The following is a 21,875-nucleotide window of genomic DNA, read 5'->3' on the forward strand; positions in this document are numbered from 1 at the left end:
ACAGATGCTTGGTAACTAGTTTCTGGTAGTCTCTGTTAAGCTTTGTGTTTTGTTTTTCAAGTAGTGACAAAGAGTTTTAAGGGTTTCATGTTGCATTTCAAGCTTTCTGCATCAGGTGATGGTGTCCTGTCTCATTACCTTAACAGTGCTTTATGGAAGAGTCACTGGTTCTTGTGACACTTTTATATAAAATGACTGTTGTGTTCTCAGGAGACAGAGCAAAACTGATTGTAAGATATAATTTTGTAACTGAACTAATTAGTGCTCTTAAGGTCCTCCCAGTGTGATTCCTGATGATAATTAGAGTTGTAGTTTAAAAATATCTAGCGAACCTTTTTGATTCTTTCTTAAAATCGTGACAAACTTGTGCATTAAAGTTAACATTCAATGAAAAACTTGTAATATGTGGAGAAAAAGTCTTGAATCTGCCTTTTTTTGGGGAAGGATGTTAAAAAAACACAGTTTTATGCAGCTTGTTTTTAATTATCTGAGGTGTTCATTATCTTAGTTTCTAGCATTTCTAACTTACAGCCTGAATATTGCTGTCTATGTACTGGAAAAGTGTACCTGTTACTACAGTACCTGATAAGGCAACGGTCATGCCCTCCAGATTGTTAAAAAAGTCTCTTAGATCTTCATATTTCAATACTTCTTCTATTCTCCATTTTTGCTTTAATTTTTTAAAATAGAAATTAAACCCAGAAATATTAGTCTTTTCCAGATGGATGTTTCTAAGATAATAAAATAATTTGATGGATGAGTTAAAAATGAGGGAAATGGGCTACAAATGTCATATTTGTTGCTACTTCTGTGTTTATGAAAACTTTAACTTAGGGGCTACTTTGGATATTATGGTAAATGCCACGTTTTTTATGGTACTTCCTGTACTACATACGGATTTAGAAAAATACATTCTCATGGTAAAAGTCTTTTTGCTATTGTTGAAGGAAGAATAGTATAATGCCTTATACATGGAAATTAGGAAATGCTTTCTGTAGCTAGGGATTAACATTTCATTTGAACGTAATAGATCTTTCTGAAAATATGAATCTTTCAAATATTGGTTGGTTTTCAAGACTAAATGGAAACATGTTAATTTAAGTTCTGTGAAAATTAGTGTTTGCAGTTCTCTTTATGCAGTAGCATATGCATAGAACTCATTTGCATCTTTTCAGCTTTGCTACACAAGTGGATTCTGCAGTGGCATTTTGAAGAAATCACATGACTGATGAAATTGTTTGTAAATAGGCAACTCTACATTCAAATTTCACTACAGAAATTTATGATTTTGTAGCAATCAATATTTGTGCATGACAAATATAAATAATAATAGCAAATGATCTTTTGATACAGGGAAGGTCCAGCAATTAGATATATGGGGAGGGGAGGGTGGGGAGTCTTTCATAATTTGGAGGATTTTTTATGTTGCAGTTTTGCTAGCCCTGTTCAGGGAAGAATGATGCTCAGTTGATAAGCTGGGGAAACCTGAACTGGAACAAATGTCACTTGTTTTTTCAGAGGGATGAAGGTAAGGTGTGTTGAGTTTTTTGTAATCTATGAAAGTTTTGCAAATTTCTACTCATTGAGGGAAGTTCAGTTGTTAGAGCAGTTCAGCAGAATGTTCCTCTGGGTAGCTGTGTGTGAACCTCTTTAGATTTGATGGTAGCTTGCTTTTTTCCAGCATTTCAAAGCATTTTGTAAACTTAACTACATCAATTTGGCTGCACAAGAGGAAGAGAAGACTGGGCTCAATATTGATTTGTGTTCTGGAAGACTTTAACTAATATTGTGTTGATTTGGCTGTAGCATATAAAGCAGAGTGATGTGTGGTGAAATAGTGCATTATATACTGGGACCGCTTTTTTTCCATTTTGATGTTCTGTTTTTAGAAAATTTAATCATCTGGAAAAGCTAAATCACAGAAAAATAATTCAAAAAGGTCTGGAATTTGAAGCTAAACCAAAAGAAACTACTGTCAGAGTCATGGTCATTTTAATATCAGAAAACCTCTGCTTGGGTTTGGTTCACACAACCAAACTACATGCTTTCTGTTACTACCCTCCCATAGAATATTCTTCATTGTATGGGATTGATCCAGTTACCGTGAATTCTGCTGCTTGTCTGTAGGAGGTTAGGTAAAGTAAAAACAAGTTGAATACTGTACAGCAGTGCTCTTTATTTAAATAGGACAAGAAATGAAAAGTTGTGATCGTACTTGCCACATATTTCCCTCTCCAAAACAGTCTGGTTATTACAAAAAAATCTAGTCATCTGGCTTTGTTTGGCCATGAAGATTTTTGCAATTTCATTACATTGATATGGAGCAGTATAGGAGAATGGTTAATAAAAAATAGCAGATATAACATAGATAAAATTAAAGTCCTTCCATATTGCAGACGAGTAGGATGTACACTTCCTTTTCAGCACCTGCAGCTGTGTGTTGATGGGACATTTGCTTGTTTTGCCTGGGTTGTTCTGCACTGGTACAAGTAACAGGTGTGAATCAGTGACAGTTTTCAGTAGCTTGGCAACTATTATTACTCATCTTGAATGAAGAACTCTTGTTTAATTACTGAAAGAAAGCAAATTTCCTTTTTTCCCAGATATTTTTCAATATTTAGGATTTAAATTTTAGCTTCTTCTGCTCTATTTTTGTTTTTTTTTAATTACTTTAAATACTGTTTTAGCTTTTTTTCTGTTTGATAATGGGGGGAAAAGATCCTGCTTCTCATGGATACGTAGGAAATGAGACTTCTGTAGCTTAATGTCTTCAAATTGTTCAGTATATAACTGTATAGGTTTTAATTAAAATGCATGCATGTAATGTGCAGTTTTCATGGTGTAATAGTAAAGGACTGGTGAAATGAAAATTTCTTTAGCTCTGTTTGGGAGGATGTGATAAATTGCTTAAGATGCATGTGCATGTTTTACTTTTTGCCATATAGGCTTCACAGCCACTACTTTTCTGCTCCTTAAGCAGCTATTCCTGAGCAACAAACTGTGATTGAAATACTTCAGTCTTATTTAACTAGTTTCCCTTTTACTGAAGATGTGTGTTTCACCTGGTGTTCTGCCTCTTGAAGTGGTTGTAGGAGAAGGAAGATTTAAGGGATGATCCAGTGGTCTAAACAAAGATTGGGTGTTGGGGAAAAAATATGTTCTGTTCCCAGCTCTGTTGCACGCTTGCCAAAATGACTTGGCCAAGTCACAAATCTGTTTAATCTGTTTTTAAAAATGGGGATAATACTTCATGGGCGGAGGCAGGGGGGGATGATGAAATTTCAGTGCTCTTTTGTAGCATGTTTTATCAAGAGCTGTGCCTTGCCTTCTAAAATTGATTCCTTGGGTTTTGAAGTGGCTTACTTTGTCTGCAGTGCAAACACTTTTAATTCTCTCCCTTTCTGACTTGCCTCCCCTCTTGCTGTTTTTGCGGAGTACTGGTTCTGGTTTTGCCAGCGTTCCAGGCTTTCTCACAGACGTTGTTCCTGTGTAGATGCTACTATCCCTAAACTTGCATGTGCCTAGGAGTGCAAAGAACACTGGACCTAATGTGTTAATGCTGATCTGTGTTCAGTACTTCAGTGTTTTCTAGTGAAAGATGTTACAGCAATGCAGAGCAGTATGTTTATTGGATTACAGCTGAGACCTGTATGGGAACATATAAATGCTGTAGTTATTTACTAATACATGATACATAATTTCCGTTACTCAGAGAGATTGTATTCCTAGTGTAGTTTCTAGTACATGTATATCTTCAGAGTTGTAGAAATGTTGTGAGGAATGCTTGACTGAAGTGGTCATAATCCATTCTGTTTACAGTGGCTGCAATCAACATACTGACTTTCTTGGTCAAGCTGAAAGGTCCCAAGCTAACCAAACTTTATTCTGTTGAAAAGCTCTGAATGTGCATTCTTGTTTACAAATGGAATTCTGCACTTCCTTTTATGACTAGTAACTTCTGGAAGCTTATTTTTCTGTACTAGTTCAAATTTCAACCTTTCAACGAGAATGGTTATAATAGTTGCATGATAAAATGTTTTCTTATGTAGTAAGTATAGTACAGCTTTTAAATTAAGGTGTCATGATTTTACTTTACCTTTTTGAAGAGAGATTAAACTGTGAGGAGATGACTTCAACTTACTAAAACATCAGCAAACTTCTACATTTTGGCTAGAGTAGTTTTACATTGGGTTAGTAGATTAGCTGGGGATACCAGTGGCTGCTGGTAGCAGGTAAGCAGAATAATCATGTGGCTGGGAACAACTGGTGCAAGAGGCAGGATAGCCTGCCCCATTTGGTAGTGCTGAGTTGTTACATGGCTGTATCCTGTGAAACCACCATCCCCAAGATCACACTTTTGTTGCTAACAGCGTGGTTGATGCCTGTGCTTCAGGAACCTTGGTTTTGTTTTTCATTACTTTGTATAGTTCTTGTTTGGAGTGGGTTTCATGTTGCTTAATATTGGGGCATGCGTGAGTGAGTGTGTGTGTGTGTGTGTATGTCTACACCTAGGCTCCCTTTAAATTCAGTGAAAAATAGGCAACCTTAGACCTGATTTCCCCAAACCCTTTTAGGCTTTTCCCTTCTATGAGATGTACACCACTAAGTGTCTGTTTATTTTCACTTGCTGTGAAGTTACATGACTAACACAGGTACAGGTTTGCGCTTGGAGAAATTAATCCCATGCTTCATGTTTGCATGCTATACACTTTCCTTCTCAGTACTGTTGTTTCTTTATCAGCACAGTGAGAACAGTTAACCTATATTCTGATGAAGATTTTGATTTAGTCTATTTTTTTATTCCTGGACAGACTCCTACTTGCATGACTATGTGACTTGTTAAATCATGCCTGTTGTTATTATTCTTTTTTAATCCTTCTGCACTTTCCTGCTGCCCCTTACAACAGCCCACGATTTGAGAACTTGGCACAGTCTTAGAAGAATAGCTCAGGAGGAGTGCTTCTTGAGGAATATTTTCCAGTAACAATGTATTTGTTGTAGATTAAATAGTTTCATCACTTTGTGGCCTTTCAGACTCGTTTTGGAGTCTTGATTGGTTCTTGAGTGCCCACACAAGTGATCAAGGAAAGTAGGTTTGTGTAACACAGTGGAGCAGGTCATGCGTATAGAAGTTCTAGAGAGTCTGCACCTTCACTAGAAGAGTTTTAGGAATTTGCAAATAGACAAAAAATGGAAAAATGGTTTGAGCAGACGTTCTTCAGAGTACAGTTGGTTTAAAAAAAATAATCACAGAATATAACATGAAAACTTGATTTCTGTTGAGATACTCAGCCCAGCAGTATCTGCAAAGTGAAGCAAGTATGTGAAGCCCTTGAACATCAAACATCTTTAGGTAGGTAATTGTGAAATTTAATTAATGCCCATAGCTTTTTGAGAAGAGTTTGAAAAAAGTCTGTTCTTTGACCAGACAAGGAGATTTAAGGGGGAAATTAAACACTGCTGTCTACTCAAAATTAGAGTTGGTAGGAAGCAGTTTTTGTCACTCTTCAATGGCCTGAGTTAGTCATGGATTTCTGTGTGAAATAAAGGACTGTTTTGCTCTTGGAAACGGTGTTCTGTCTTGAAAAGCCCATCTAAAATAAACTTTGCTTCCTTGATTCAGGAATAATCTTTTTTTCTGTGCAGCCTTGCTTCTGTGGGTAGCTGTTCTTTTGGTAATGATTAGGGAGTTTTGGCATGATTTTGCAATAGAATGCAAGTCTCTGATGAGGTAATAAATGAAGTATTTTGTTACTAAAGTGATGTGTGAGTCATAAGAGCTTTTTTTATGATTATGCTTGCGTCAAAACACATCATGACAGCACTTGTTCACTGTCCTTCCCCTTGCTGTTTTAATTGTAAGGAATAGTTAAAATGCCAAGTGCTATATGTTTGGCTCTAAGCAGTTCAGTTTGGTTTGCTGATAGCTTTTTATTTAGTGCTGAGTAACATTACTATCATAACTTCAGTGTTACCATATGAACTTTTGCATCCCCATGAGCACCTTACAACTGAGGGTGAAATGCCAGGCACCTCTGTAACTAGGTAACTTGGTAATAAAGGATACTAGTGGTTTTGGTTTGTCTACTTCAGCTCAGCTGTGTTTGTAAATTTTATGCTTTTTGAAAAGTTTTTGAATGGTAGTTACTGTCATGGTGAAAGTTTGAGCTTGCATATTGGATAATAGGAAACCATTGTTAAATACAGTTATCTGGAAGGAAGAAGAAATGATGACTGATTTTTACTTTCCTGTTGCAAGTGTTTTGTTTCTGTTTTTTAAACAGGAAACTATTGTGTTATGGAGTTATGTATGCTCTGTTGGGACTCGCAACAGCTATTTGAAATTTGACAAAGGTAGAGGCACACAATCTTTTGGACAAATTTTAATTTGTTTTTATAGTTTAGAACGAAATTTAGGGATAGAGACCACACAACCTGACTCTGCATACGGCTTTTGTGTACAGAGATGCTAAATACCCGAAAATGCAGTGTTTCCATAGGCGGAGTTTCTTTTGTATTCACAGGCTGGGGAGCCTCAAATTCCAGAGGCATTACATGAGCAGTTTTAATGAATTAGTGTCTGGTTTTCCTGCAGCAGATGTGACAAGCAGCTTTATAAGCTGCTTCCCATCGATCGCTGTTTTCCAGCTCTTTTGTGTCTTTCTTTTGCTTAGAGAAAAGCAACGAAGAGCTTGGTTTCTACAGTAACTGCTGCCTACATTCTTGCCTGCAGGCCAATTTCTTTCTCGGTTCCTGCAGCCTGTGCAGGGCTACTGTATTGAATTTCTTTAGGTTTTGTTTGTTTTTTTGGTTTGTTTTTTTTTTTTCTTCTTCTTCCTTCTTGCTGGTTTAAATATATTGCCCTTTAAGAAGAGAGGAGAATGCAGTGGGAATTTATGATTTTGAGATATGTATTTTTAATTAACCATAGCACATTGCCATGACATGTGGGATAACCTAAATGTTTTTGCTGCTGATCAATAGCAGTGTTTGTGTGGTTGGTATATAGAGAAAATGAGATGTCTGACTTCTAAAAGAAGAACCTTTGAAAATGTGTAATAGCACTTTCGTTAATGCTTGTTTCTGTAGCATAATAATGCAGGGGAAGGGTGAGATCAGCTTTAAGTTGTTAACAGAATCATTTACATTTGCAGCAAAATTGCTGTAGTTGAAGAACTTCCGGACAAGTCTTTTTCAGTCTCCACTCTTAAAACACCCTTACAGGAATTGTTGTGAACATAGGGTTAAAAATGTGGTGCTTCTTATGAAGTTAGCTTTCTAGGTGGGAAAGAAGAATTCAACGCAGTTTCAAACAGCAGCATGTGTTTATTACTCAGATTGTGTTTGCTGCTAGTGGTTCAGGAATGTTCCTGGTGTTGTCATCAATATTCTGTTGTCATAGGATTATTTTTTGACGCAGACAGCTTGTTCCAGACCCTTCTGAAGGCAGGTTAGCACCATTCCTGTAATGAATACCAACAGCTTTACGTAGTTCTTATGCACTTGCTAAAACATGAGTGAGGAAGTATGTAACCTAGGTTTCCGGCAGTGGGGGGCATTAATTTACGGCTAGGTCCTATTTCCAGCCTGCTTAGGATTTGGTAAAAGTGTTTTGTTGGCCATCTTGAATTAACACGAGGCTACAGCAATATTTCTAGACTTCTGATGATGCGTAGATCTTTGCTTTTGAATCTTAAGATATCTGAGTTATAGACAGATCAGTGATCTTTTTCTTTAGGGTATTTTTTCATCCTGCTTTATGTCACCGTGTAGACAGTGATGGCACACCTGGAAAAGCTCAAAAATACTTGCAAAAAGCATTCCCAGTGCTCAGAATAAAAAAATCTAATTGCTGTTTTAAAAATCTGAGAGTGTTTTGTTCCTTACGGTATTAGAGGTCGAGCTTGCTATACAGCCCTTGCGTTTTCTGTTTGTGGAGGACATGCTTTGCAACTATTGATCTTCAGTCAACAGAAATCAATCGCAAAGGATACAGAGAATTAAGGGAAACACGCATGAGGTCATGATTCACTCCCCAGAGGAGAAAGCTGTCACTTTTTAAAGGGCAGATGCTTTTTGGGTAACCTCTAGAAGTGTCCTGACTAGTAATAGCCAAACATAATTCAATGTAAGTTTATGGTAAATTAGCCAAATCAGGACTCAGTTTAAACCATGGAGGCAGGAAGGAGGAAGAATCCATCTTAACAACGTGTATGTGTACATGCCCTTGTAGGAAGTGACGCTGTGTTCCTGCTGGGGTAGGTTCTCACATTGCTGTGCAGGGTGTGGTCAACTGCAAGCAGAAGAGCATTAAAAACTTCCTTTTAAAAAAGCTGATAGAGGAGTTGGGCTTTATGTTTCTTTACTATAAATTTTAGAAGGGATTTTGTTTTTTCCACCCCCTGTCGGTAGAGAAAAATGGATGCTCCTTTCTTCTATTGCAAACAATATAGAAAGTTTTACAAATACAATGTTAAAGATAAAACATGTGATAGCAGCACAAGGTTATACCTCATGTAGATGAACAAGTACATGTTTAAAAAATTGTACATTGAGAAAGTTCTTGCTGTTTTGGACAATAAGAAAATAATTATAATCTGATTAGTATTATAATATACTGGATCAGCCTTTTCCAGTATATCCATTATAAGATTTCCTGTACTAGCATTTTTCTTCATTACATTTCCAAATGTAACTAGCATTACATTTCATAATGTAAGTTTTCTACAGCAGCACTTTGTAATGTAATCCTAGAAAACTTAAAAAACAGACTTTGTAAAACAAATTTTGTGTTTAAAGAGTTAAGGAAGTGTTTTCCACAGAAAAGTGTGTAATTTTTTTCCCTAATAACCTATGCTTTATTAGTAATAATTTACTGCTGGCAGTTTCCAGGTGGCTATTTAATATTGTGACTATTTGGATGGATTTATATATCTACCTTCATTATTAGTTTTGAAACCCAGATTTTTAACTGTGGGTACTTTAAGATTATCTTGACATTTTGAATCTGCTTTGAAGCAATTCAGTTCAGTTTGTCTTTTTAATAAGTTTTGGTTTTGTTGATTCTGTTTAGGTCTAAAGGTGCTGATTCTTTTGTGGAAATGGACTGCAATATTGACTTCCAGTTCAATTAAACACAGCCCAAAGTCGTAAAAATAAATTCTGGATGTGAATAATTCGGTATGCCTGTTCTTGGTGTTGAACAATCAGAAATCTTTTGGGGTAAGATTCAGAAGATGAGGAAGTTAAGTTTCTTTTGGAAAAGGGTAGGCTGAATGAAATGACCACTTTCTCCTTGGTATGGGAATTGTTGCTTTTCTCCAAGTTAACAGAAGTTACTTCTTTCAGGTACCTCCAAGACATGGAGTAACATCTTTTCTTACAGGTTTTGTGTGTAACAGTTTGATCTGTGTGAGGAGCCAAGGTCAGCTCTTTCTTTAGAGATGCATCTTTTTCTCAGGACATCAAGGCAAAATACACAGACTTTACAAAGACTGAAATTGTATGTAGTTTTACTTCAGCCTTTAGAGCTTTTTTACCTCCGTGGCATTTCTAGTTGTTTTTGTAAAGTCTGTATTTAAGTCTTGCTTATTTAAAAAAACGATTTTAAACCAATAGCTAAATATAGTTTAATTTGCAATTAATTTCCTAATAAACCATGATGATGGAATCAATAATTAATGAAGCAGCAAATGGAGAAAAGATGAAATTGTGGTGCTTGTTCTTTCATACTGAAATTTACCCGTTAGCAGGAGGTCATACAAATTGTAATTTCCAAGTACCATGTTCCTATGGACGCTTAATTACCATCCAGCTTTGATTTGCTGGTCATAGATTTAATTTACAGATGTTATGTAGAACGGCACAGAGGAAGCAGTACCCTTGTGTGGCTTTCGCACCTTGTGGCCTTGGGGTCAGTGCTGTTACTTGTCAGTGGACCTGCTGCAGGTCCCAGGTAATGCCGGATTGGGGCTGGGGAGCGGTTAATATGCTGGAGGGCAGTGCTGTCATCTGGAGGGATGCTGGTAAGCTGGAGGAATGGACTGGCAGGAATCTTCTGAAGTTTCTGAAAAGTAAAATCCTGCATCTGGGGTAGGTAAAGGCTGGGAATGACTTGACTGGAGAGCAGCTCTGCAGAGGCTGGGGGGCCTGGGGGGGAGGAGGCTGTTTAAGCAGTGTATCCTTGTGGTGGTGGAAGCTGGCCTTGTACTGGGTGGTAACAGTGTCTGGTTTTGGGCACCCAGTACAAAGAAAACTGATGACAAACTGGAGAGGTGAGGGGAGGGTTGCTGAGATGCTTAGGGAACTGGCATGTGTGGTGTATGAGGAGAGGCTAAAGACTTCAGTGTATTTATTTTTTTTTTTTAATTTTTATTTTTTCCCCTGCCTAAATGATGGTTGTAAAAAAGATGGAGCCGGGCTGTGCTGTGAGGCTCACAGTTTGAGGACAAGCAGCTGTAGCCAAGTTACAACTAAGAAATCATACCTGGACAAATGAGAAAGCCCCTTCACTGTTAGTGTGGCTAATTACAGGAATGAATTGGCTGCTCAACTGTATCCTTAGAAGGCTTCAAAATTTGATTAGACAAGGCCCTGAGCAACCTTGTCTGACTTGGAAGTTGCCCTGCTTTGAGCAGGAGATTGGGCTAGGGACCTTAGGAGGTCCCTCCCAAATTCAGTTTCTCTGTGGTTCTAGCTGAAGGATGTAAACCAACAATTTTTCCTTGACTTTTAAAATAGAATTGAATCAAAAGTGGGCTTAGAAATGTGCACTATAGTACCTTACTGGTGACTTAATCTTCAAATGTGCATGTCTTCTTACCAGAAGTATAAATAAATTGGCTGTGAGGAGCATTTTTACTGGAGTGATGGGAAAAGACCAACTGGAAGGTGAGTCGTAAGTAGATGGGTAAGAGGAATTAGAAAAGGAGTTAGTTTCCAGTCTCCCTTCCATGGAAGGGAGGCGGTATCTAGAAGTACAGTTATTGCCATGGGTTTTGTTAGTCTACTGATGAAATTGGGGAGGAGCAGGAAGAATGAGGAGAAGGAAGCCTCATGTACTGTTGGAGAAAATCCGAGTTGAAAAAAAAGTCTATTTAGTGGTACAGGTGTTAATAATTGTTATTAATTATCTCAGTTTCACTTTGAGGTGAGTTACACTGTTGCCCATGCTTGCCTTTAAAGTATTTGAAGTCTGAAATTGGCAAAAGCAATCTCCCAGATCCTGTCTGGGTTCTTAAGGTAAAAAGTTGAAGCTTTTCTTGGTTCTCAGTAAATCAACAAGAGTTTGAAAACTGTCACTCAGATCTTTTAGATCTGTTTAAAATACAGGGGGATCCTTTACATTAACTGGTGTTCAGTGTTGTAGTCAATGTGAAAGAATTGAACTATACAGTTGTAACTACCGTGACTTACGGGGTTATTAGTGCCGAACCCCTGTAATCTATTTGAATGTAAAATGTGGAGGTGCTGATAAAAGAACAGTAGGATGGCAACTTCTGTCCAGTTTTGGTCCTGGTTCTTAAAGAGAGTTAAACCAGAATAATTCAAAGGGTACTGAGGCACTGAGTGTTATAGCAGGTTTTATGTACAGGGAGGAAATTGGATTCCTACTTCTATGTTTTGGCTCCCCAGATGGAGGCAGGATGGATTTCCTCAGTTTCAATCAGATGGTATTTCAATATAGGCAGAATTACAAGTGTATAATTAGCTTTTCCCTGCAGTACAGACAGAACCACTGAGGGGAGGTGAGAAAATATTAGAAATACAGATGTGGCAAAACTAGACTTTGCACATTTTCCCACAAGGCACTTATCTGGCACCCTACAAAGTTGCTAAATGCTTTAGTGGTAGTGCCTAGATCAGCATGTCTCCATTTTGCTGGGAGCTGTAAAGATAGTAAGAGTTTTCTAGGGAATAGTTTAAAATAATTTGATGCTGCCTGTGTGTTTTCCAGTAGTCAACCCAGAATGAACTTTTTTTAAAAAGAATAATTAGGATCATGAGTTGCATTTTCGTTGACACCTGTGCTGCAGTTTCCTAGATTGCATGCTGTCCTCCTTTGTGATGCTCTGTAGAAAGCACAAAGCAAGTACCTATCATAATCAATAAATGTGCAAAATTATTTGTGTGGATACTGTGAATAGTTGTTTGAAATACATAAAATACAAGGCTGGCCTGTCAGCCTAATAGTGCTATTTGTTTTCATCACTTAAGACACCTAACACACTTTTCATGATATAGCAGTTTAAACATAGACGTTTTGTAAGCATTTGGTTTTAGGAATCTGTTGGATCGATCTTGGTTGCTCAGTTTCATTTCCTACTTCAAATGGCATTCTTCAAAACGAAGAATGTAGTTGAGTGGTTGACACCTTGCAAAACTTTTTTCTCCCCCCCCCCCCCTTTTTTTTTTTAAAGTGGGTTGTGTAGATTAGTTTCTTCTATAGCAACCATCCCGTGGTAGCACATCATGAAACTATTGTAAACACTTTAAACAGTGAGTTAAATCAAATTCAGCTTGCTGTAGACTAAATGTTTGATCAGGTCTCTCCCTGTGGGTGTGCTGTGGTTTTTTAGTTCATTGTATAACTAAAGAATATGCCAAAACCAACTTGATTCTGATCAAATTAGAACGTGTTCCTTCCTTTGATTTTGGGAGTATATCTAACACATTTGCGTTAATGCAATTTATTCAGAAAAATCTGTTGGTTAGGATATTCTTTATTCTACTTTTTGGCAGAATTCCAGCTATTAAAAAGCCAACTCTGTTTACAAATATGAATCAATTGACAGATGTGGTCTTCTGATAATATTCAGGTGTTTGCATGTTCTAACCAGATAGTGATTTGAAAGTATTTTGTGTCTTCCTTAGTAATGACATCCTTTCAAGCCCAGCACGTGAAATGTAAACTGTAACAGTAACACATTTAGGTTTTAATACAGTTCCCGACTATAAGTTCCAAGTTTGGTGCAATTATAAACTATACAGTACCACTGACTAGTCAGAGCTCCTCGTTCTGCGGGTGGTGTGGGGGGTGTTCCCCCCCACCCCCAACGAGAGCACCATGTCTCTGCTATAATACAAAATCTGCACTTTAGTCTTACCTGCGTAAGCTGCCCTTACCTTTTTTTGCGAAAGGTGCCCACAGGAGAGAGAATGCATTTAGGTAACGCAGTAATGTAGAAGGGAGATGTCTTAACATGCATACTCACGTGGAGGATTGGAGGACTTTTTGAGTATGTGTTTCCATATTTCTGGCACTTGTGTCTAAGTCGTGAAGATCTACCTCCTTCCTGTTGTGACCCCACCCCAGCACCGGAGTACTCTGGTTGGTTATTGTTATTATTATTAGTATGTACTGGGTTTTTTTACTAAGCAATAAGAAATCTAACCAGTGAACGAGCATCTGAAGTTGTGTCCAGTTGTTCCCATGTTTTTCTGAAAGCATTAAGTTAAATTTGCAGGTATGGAATAGCCTCATAAAATATGTAAAACAGGTGACTAAAATTTAAACCTGTCTGTATGTCGAACAGATTTTATTGTTCACTTTCTCACAGGGATTTTTATTTAATCTTCAGCAAAAAGGGTGCCTTTGGCTACCCTCTTTGCACACACCTGAGTAGTGTTGTCATTATTGCTGATTAACTGAAATGTTTAGAAAACAGCTGAGACCTCTGTCAGTTGTCACTAAAACAATGTAAGCAAGAGAGTTTTTACTGGAAGAAGCAGTGACTTGTTACTGAAGATGTATTCAAAACAAAACACACACACAACACTTCCCATCCCCACCCCCCAAAAATGCACTAAACGCAGAAATTGGTCCATTTAACTTCCTCGCTGAAGTGCATGTGCAGTTTTTTGGCATAGATTCTGTTCCTAATTTAGTACATTGAGCATGTTTCAGAAATAGGTCGTCTGTTAAATTCGGACATGGTCCATACTGAGAAGTAACACTGAGAGGAAAGGAAGGTCATTGTCAATTCTTTCTCTTTTTTCCTGATCCTTGAGCGTGTATTGTAGGAAAAAAGAACCGCTGCAGTGCATGTGGCAAGAGACATCGTGAAAATCAAATGCTGCCTTTGTTCTGTAAACACCCTCAGATTAATTTCGAGAAATAAAAACCAAAACACATGAGAGTTAGTGTTTTTAAGTCTACTCCGCAGCTGAATGTTCCTTCCAATTCTTACATCACTTTTATGTTTAATGTATTTTTCCGAGAAATGATCACTTTTGTTTACAGTCTGTATCTTGCATTCATAGCTACATTTTTTTAGGCCTGTTCCATCATGCTGCTGTTTCCTTTCTTTATAAACTTGATCTACCTAGAATCATTTAAACAAACAAACAAACATTTTCTAAGTTTTTTTCTGGGAATTCTGTTGTTGGAAAGTCGTTTTCATCATGTGGAAGTGGTGTGTAAATATAATTGTTGGTTTAGTGCTGAGAGTAGTCTTAACAGCTTAAGAACAAGGAGGTAGTAAAGTTATTTGGACTGTATTTTTATAGATGCTTTTGTTGAGACAAAATTAAGTTTCTTGTTCACTCAATCTGTTTATTTACTGAGAAGTTAGAAACAGCCTGTTCTCTTTAATTGGATATAGAAAGGGAAATACTCAAAGGTGCATTAATTCTGTTTTATTTTCTAAATAATTGCATATTGTTTATTTATCATTACTCTAACTTTGGGCTTGCGATCTTTGGTCATATGCGAAAACGGACAGTTATTGCAATTGGCTCTTAAAATTCTGCTCTGAAAATGTAGTGCTACAACAGCCATATATTCTGTAAGTGATCGGAATTAGGATTGATACGCATTTAATTTAACAAGCATTTTAAGAGAAAAGAAACCAAATCTGTTAGACCAGTCTGTGAAACTGGGTAGACCTCAAAGTGGCCAATATTTATGCTCCCGATTAATTTTAATGTCATGGACCTGCTTGTTCAATTGCCAATGCTGTTCTTTGGCATCATAATATAATAGCCTTTTGTCTTCAAAATAATACTTCTTTTAGGGACAGTTACAGCATCAGGATGAACCTCAAGAAATATAGAGACAACTCGTCAACTGCCCTTGTTGCAAAGAATTGAGCTTGCCTCAGTTTCTTTCCAAATTTTAAAATTGCTTACCTGGGGACCTTTTTCTGGTCACGTTGATCTTTGTGTATGATCTGTAAAATGAAGATGGTTACGGGTGATTACGTAAGATACTATACCTTTTCATTTTTAAATAAGGTTGGGTGATGTGCGAATTATGCAGAAAATACTACATTCTGTAAACAAGTGGCTCATCTATTTGCTTTTTTGTTTTTCAGCTGTACTTTCAGGTTTCCCAGCACAAACATCAAGATAACATTCACAGCTCTGTCCAATGAAAAGAGAGAAAAACAGGAGGCCCCGGAGTCCCCAGTGAAGCCTGTGCAACCCCAGATCTCTCCCTTAACAATAAACATTCCAGACAACATGGCTCACCTGATCAGCCCTCTCCCCTCTCCCACAGGAACCATCAGGTATTTAAACCCTGCAGATTGCATATCGGGCAATGTATGGTTACAGACTTGAAACAGCTTTTTAATTCCTTTTAAGTATTTTGCTTTTGTGGTAAAAGCTTAGTTGAAGCTCAGCATTACCTGCCTTGGAGAAAACCACCATTCTGCTAAGACAGTTGCATCAACGGGCTTTAATATTAAAATGTAATACGTTAAATGTGTAAGTTTGCTCAGGAGCCTGGCATTCTTAGAACAGCAAAGGAGCATATCTTCTTGCATTCCAGGTGATATAGATTACTTTTTACTCTTGCATGCTTATGGCAACACTTTAAATGAGATAAATTTAAATTATGCCATGTTAAACATTCTGATTAGTTGCTATCCTCTTGAAGTCTATCATCAGAAAAAAATGTTCTTTGATTATCATTAGTGTGGAAAATGGACTGATCTCTTACTCCAGAAGATTTGTTATTGATTAGTCATTGCTGGAGGTAAACAGACACTGTACTTAAAATACAGTGTAAGACGTAGAGTTTAATATAGGGAAGTCTTCTGCACAGGAGATTAATCTGGGTTTTTTACTTGCTGTGCTGCTTAATTTGGTAATCGTAGCCATTGTCCAACTTGCTATTAGGGACCAAACTCAATTAAGCATGAGTGACCTGTCCTCACAAACTGGTAAAATGAGTTTCGATGCAATTTTTTAAATTCATAGGAAGTTCATGAGCAAAAACTTCATTTAAAGGCACTGAAAGTTGTGTTTCAAAGTCACATACATGCTTTTGAAAGTTGTTTTTTTTTTTCTTCCCTGCTCACTTACTGTGTCTTCACTTGAGTGAAGGACTGTTAATGCTTGGTGTTTTAAAATATAGATCTTGTTAATGAAATTTGAATGTAAGGATAATTGACTTCTTTCATGCTTGCCAAGATCTTGATCTCAATATTGTAATGTCTAATGAGATCTATGTAAGTGGTAGAAGTAAGGAGAAAAGACATCTAAACTTGACTGTATAACAGGTTTGCTTTCTTATTAAAATTCAGAGAAAACATATCTTACTCAAGAAATGACAGAGCAGCTCACAAATGTTTCAGATAATATCATATATATTGCTGCAGTCTTTACTATGAATTTTCTGATTTTCTTCCAGGCTGTCATGCACCTGTTGAGTGTAGTTTATTACAAAAAAACCCAAAACAAAACAACAAAAAACATCAGTTTTGAGTCTATTTTGAGAGCAAAGCTTGACAGTTTCTCTTCAAATCATCCTGTTTTTTAGAAGACTTGTAAACTTGCTTTGATTATACCATATGTGTCGCTTTGTCAATATATGCTAAAGTGAGCACAGTAGAGGGATGTTGTCAGTTGATATGTGAAAACATAGAACAGCAGTGACCTATATTTAAAAAAATAAATTAGTTACATGTTTTGGCTCTAATCAAGGAGTCTTCCATACAACACTTAAAAAATCCAGTCTTCCTTGTATAGTATGTCACTAGTAGCAAATTGTTGGTGAATTTCTAGTGATGTGAAACTTGAAGAATATTTTTTTTAATATGTATTGCCCAACCTACAGTGCCTTCTTTTTTTTCTGTACATAAAAAGGGAGGTAGCAAAAAACTTGAGAGGCCAGGCAGAAAAATAAAACTTAACAGAGGTAAATTTGCTAAGGCTTTATTGTATAAATCTGAATAACGTTCTCTATCTTTATTTGTTACTTGATATTTTGAACCATAGATTCAAGTTAGGTTAAAGATTGTCTTTGGAGATAAGGCTGGTTCTGGGGGCACAGCAGGCTTCCTCGTCCTAATTTTTAGTTAACTGCTTTGGAATTTCTGAGGATTGTGTTGGAATCAGTTGCGTCATGGATTGCTGAGAAGTATGCATCCTTGTAGAGAACTGCCAAAATATTTTTTTGGGGAAGGGGACAGACATCACCTACTGACTGTCTCTTTCCTGTTGGCTAAATGGAGATCGTAGAAGAGAAGTGGCTTTGTGCAGCTGTGGTTCCTGTGGACTGTGCAAGGCAGAGGGACAACCATTAGAAAGAAGTTAACGGTGGAATTATATACAATTTTATCTTTGTTTTTCTGAGATGGAAAGCAAAATGGGAGGTATCAAGAGGCACTTCTTTTGTTTGTTTGGTGCTGTCTTTTGCTTTTTAACAGTGTATCTGCTCTGTTGGCCTGACACTGCTTTAAATTAGATGAGTCAGTGCTGATGCATCCCATTTGTATGTGTTTATGATTTTTATACATACATATGTGTGCATATGTATGTGCACACACCTGTAAACGCGTAAAATAATGTTGGGTTAGACTTAAATTAGAATCAAAACTTTTTTCCCCCTCACTGCTCACTGTATTTTCCTCAAATGTGCAGTAATACTGCACAGGAGAGATGATCTTTTTTGAGCAGACTGAATACAAGCATATGGCAGAGATTTCATGCAAGATGTGTTTCTTGTTTCAAATGAGTGTCTTAAAATTTGTGGTTGCTTATGTAGTTAAAATGGACTTTTCTGTTGGCAAATCTTACACAAATACAATACAACCTAATAAATTGGTTAATTCCTTTTCCTTTGAGGAGGAAAGCCTGAGCTTCATTTGACAGGTTTCTTCCTGCAGTGATTTTAATTCCCATGGATGAGTTAGAAAGGCTTGGAAGATGGGGTTTATAATGGAATACTGACAGACCCTTAACTGTACTCTAGAAGCTCTGGTAGTGGGCTTTTCTGCAATAAGAGCTTTTTGATTATACGTAATGTGGTGATATACTGTATAACAAAATAGTAGGATCTTCTTTTTATGCTCTACAGTGCTGCAAATTCCTGCCCATCTAGCCCCCGTGGTGCAGGCTCTTCAGGGTACAAAATGAGTCGTGTAATACCATCTGACCTACATTTAATGGCTGACAATTCACAGTCAGAAAATGACAAGGAAGCATCGGGTGGAGATAGCCCAAAGGTAAACATTGTTTGAAATCAATACCATACATCTGAAGTGAAGACTTCGGAAATTTTGTTGGCTAAAGCGTATGCACTAAGTAGAATTTAACGTTACAGACTTTAAAAACAATCTGTAGGTTTTTGTGATTAGATGTGAGATTTATTTATTTCTCTTCTCTTTGGGGGTGTGTGTGTGTATGTTTTCAGTTATATATCTGTTTATAGGCTGTTGAAATTTGTTTACTGTTGTATGTTTCTCTGTTTTTTTTAATGTTATCTTAAAATCTGCTAATCGTAAGAGCAGAATTGTCTTACTTTCTTTTCTGCCTCAAGATTTTGGTTATCCAAAAGTGCCTTAAATCAAGTTCATTCTGTTCTGTAACTTTTCATTAGGAAGAGCTGTGTGTATCTTTAAAGTTTGTTGATGCATGCTTCTCTTTTTTTTTTATTATTTTTTTTTCCCCTTGTACAGGACGACTCTAAGCCACCTTACTCCTATGCACAGTTAATAGTACAAGCAATTACAATGGCACCTGATAAGCAGCTTACACTAAATGGAATTTATACGCACATAACTAAAAATTACCCGTACTACAGGACAGCAGACAAGGGCTGGCAGGTAAATTTGATTTCTGGAATACTTTCTTTAGTTGTGAGTAATACTGGCAGCTGTAAATGGTCATAAGAAGTCAATTGGTGAGCCTAACAGCCCTTCATAAATAGAATTTGTCAAATGAGTGTGTTGTCTTTATCTGACAAGTTGTCCGACAGAGTAGACCATTTATATTGTTCTGTATTGGAAACATTGCTTTATTTGTGGAATGGTATTCTCTAAACTTCTAGGAGGGATACAAACAGACGCTTGGGGAAGAAAAATACAGTTGACACTGTGGATTTAAAAATACATATGCTATCTAGGAATGTGGTTGTGTTCTGTAATTTATAATTGTGTAAACATCCATATTGTTATCTTGAGATAAAATAGCATATTAAACGTTACAAGTTCAGTTTTATTTGAGAACAGTGATCTTGACCATGCAATACAGTGAAGGAACAAGTGTGTTTTCTGTTATCTTGCACTATTACGTGCCCCTTTTTTTATTTGTGCAGCATAGTCTATTTGTGAACTTAATCAAATCTGTATGGAGTTAGACCAAACCCTTCAATCCTGTAGAATTAATGCCTTCTTTTCATTTTTAAAGAGACCAACCTCAGCATTTTCCAGGATGACTAACTGAGTATGAATCAGTCTGGCATAGCCTTTCCAGATAGGCGTAAAGGTTCAGTGCCTTTGCTGCTGTTTTTAGTTTCAGCAAAGGACAGAAGAGCACAATTAGCAGGACCGGCCAGTTTACCCGTATAACATTCAGACTGCACTGTCGATCATGGAGTATCAATTTCACTGTGTTGCTGCTTAGTACAGTCATGATCTGCAACAGAGGCATGCTCTGAAGTTATTTTCAGGGAAGTAAAATTTGGGGAGACTGGGGGAGGGGAAAAGTGAAGAAGTGATTAACTCCACTTGCTGTACAAGTAGAAGACTAAAGAATACATGCCTTCTCAGTAAAGGAATAGATTTAAAAATATTAATCAGATACTTATTTGTCGTAGGGCTTGTATGAAAGTTTAATCACTCTTAGAGGAATTCCAGGGTTAGTGGGGAATATAACTGTTCCTAGCTTTTTGCTAATGGTTTGGCTAGTAAAGGACTTAGCTGTTGTTGTGGCTAGGAATCTTTTGTTTCCCTTTCACACATAAGCAATGCAGAATCCTGGCTGCAGTTGTACTAACAGATCTGTTTCAGCAACAAGATTCTGTTTATAAAATGTTGGTGTGCTTATTGCTTCCTGTTTTGGAATACCTTGAATATCTGTGTGTGTAATGCTTATTTATGTAAGTGTCGTGGAACCAAACCTGCATACATGTAAAATACCTGTAACCATGTAATGCATGGTTAAAGAATTCTGCTTTAGAACAGTGTATTTATTTAGATGTATGGTACTTCCTATAAACCAAAGTGATAGACACAGCAGACATAGTATGTTCTGCAATAAATAATTAGCACCTATTTGTAAAAACAATTGGAAAAGCTGAAAATCAGATGCTGTTCAGCCAGTAGTCCCAGCTTGCACTGCTGTAACACCGGCAGGGCTACCTCCTGTATGAATAGCTCTGATAGCTTTGATCCATCAAGTGTTAGATTACAGTTAGGCTGACTTATGTGATAGATATTTTGAATAATGTTTGAGGCTATATATGCACATACTATTCAAAACGTAGAGTACATACATCTGTGTAGTATCCAAATCCTTCACCTTAATAAATAGTATTGAGGTATTGTATAGCCTTGATTTATTATAAAAGTCTCATTTTGCTGAGCACTTGAAGACTCCTCTTTGTGAACTTACTTTAGCAGGTACTTTTGGATCTACTCTTTTATTCTAGCATATGGAGAAATAAATACAATTTATAAACATGTTCTTGGCACTTCCTAGTTCTGTTTCAATTTTTGGCAGGGAAAACCATTTTTTGTTTCATCAGCTTGCATTTAAGAAACTATACATGGTTATCATTGCTTTAAGTTTTCCAAACTTGCCATCGGGGTCATGAACTCAGACATTTCAGCAAGATTGGCATTTGATTTTGAAGATTTTGAAGATTTTTTTGTTAACGTAAAGCTTTTTCTCAATTCCCCCTCTCTTCCCCCCTCAGGTATTTCAGTATGTATGCTTATTGTTATTTTCATCTTCTTCAGTGATACTACTTAGAGAGATTTTGAGTTTATCTATCTTAAGAAGAACAAAAAATTAAATCATGTGTGCAAAGCCAAGCATAGATATACTCACTTCATGGTGTTAGCTGTTTTCCACATCTCTGTGATTGAAGAGGTGCATGTGCTACGGCAAAATGAGGATAAAGTGCAAAGTAGAGTGCAGTAATGAAGATCTTGCTGAAGAGCTGTTTCAGGACCTACTGCCATTTGTTGTTTTTCTAGACACACTAAATCCTTGGCTCCTTTGTTGAGACAGACTGGACTGTGGGTGAACTCCCAACAATCTAGTTGCATTTGGAACTTGTGTAATTTAACCTTTTCTTTCTGTATTGTGGAACAGTAGTAGGTTTATCATGTAAGATCAGAATCAGTATATGCTGTATTTTACTGGCCCTCCTCTTAGAGTGAACTGGCAGTTTCTTTGATACCTGGGGGAAGGGTGGTGTATGAAGACTGGTTGTTTGTTTTTTGTTTTTTTTTTTTATAAAAACACTGCATTATGCATAAGTATTTGTAGTGTTCTTACAATTTGTTGCAATCACCATGTTTGTCGTTAGAGAATTGAATGGGATTCCTGTTACCGCCACATTAGCATACTATCTTTTTAATTGTTGGGGAAGATTTTAAAAATGCAAGAGTCCTTTCAGGTTTATGGATGGCACTGCCTTT

The 21,875-nt window shown here is 37.0% G+C and overlaps 1 protein-coding gene across 1 annotated transcript in view; it reads left to right on the forward strand.

The window, feature by feature from the left end:
* The window catches only part of FOXK2 (forkhead box K2), a 49,020-nt gene that overhangs the window by 18,779 nt on the left and 8,366 nt on the right, over positions 1 to 21,875 (forward strand). Inside the window, 3 exon segments of the mRNA XM_040579945.1 lie at positions 15,315 to 15,509; positions 18,305 to 18,452; positions 18,906 to 19,052. Of these exon segments, the coding sequence (XP_040435879.1) occupies positions 15,315 to 15,509; positions 18,305 to 18,452; positions 18,906 to 19,052 (490 nt within the window).

The sequence above is a fragment of the Falco naumanni genome, chromosome 1 (assembly GCF_017639655.2).
Source record: "Falco naumanni isolate bFalNau1 chromosome 1, bFalNau1.pat, whole genome shotgun sequence".
NCBI lineage: Eukaryota > Metazoa > Chordata > Aves > Falconiformes > Falconidae > Falco > Falco naumanni.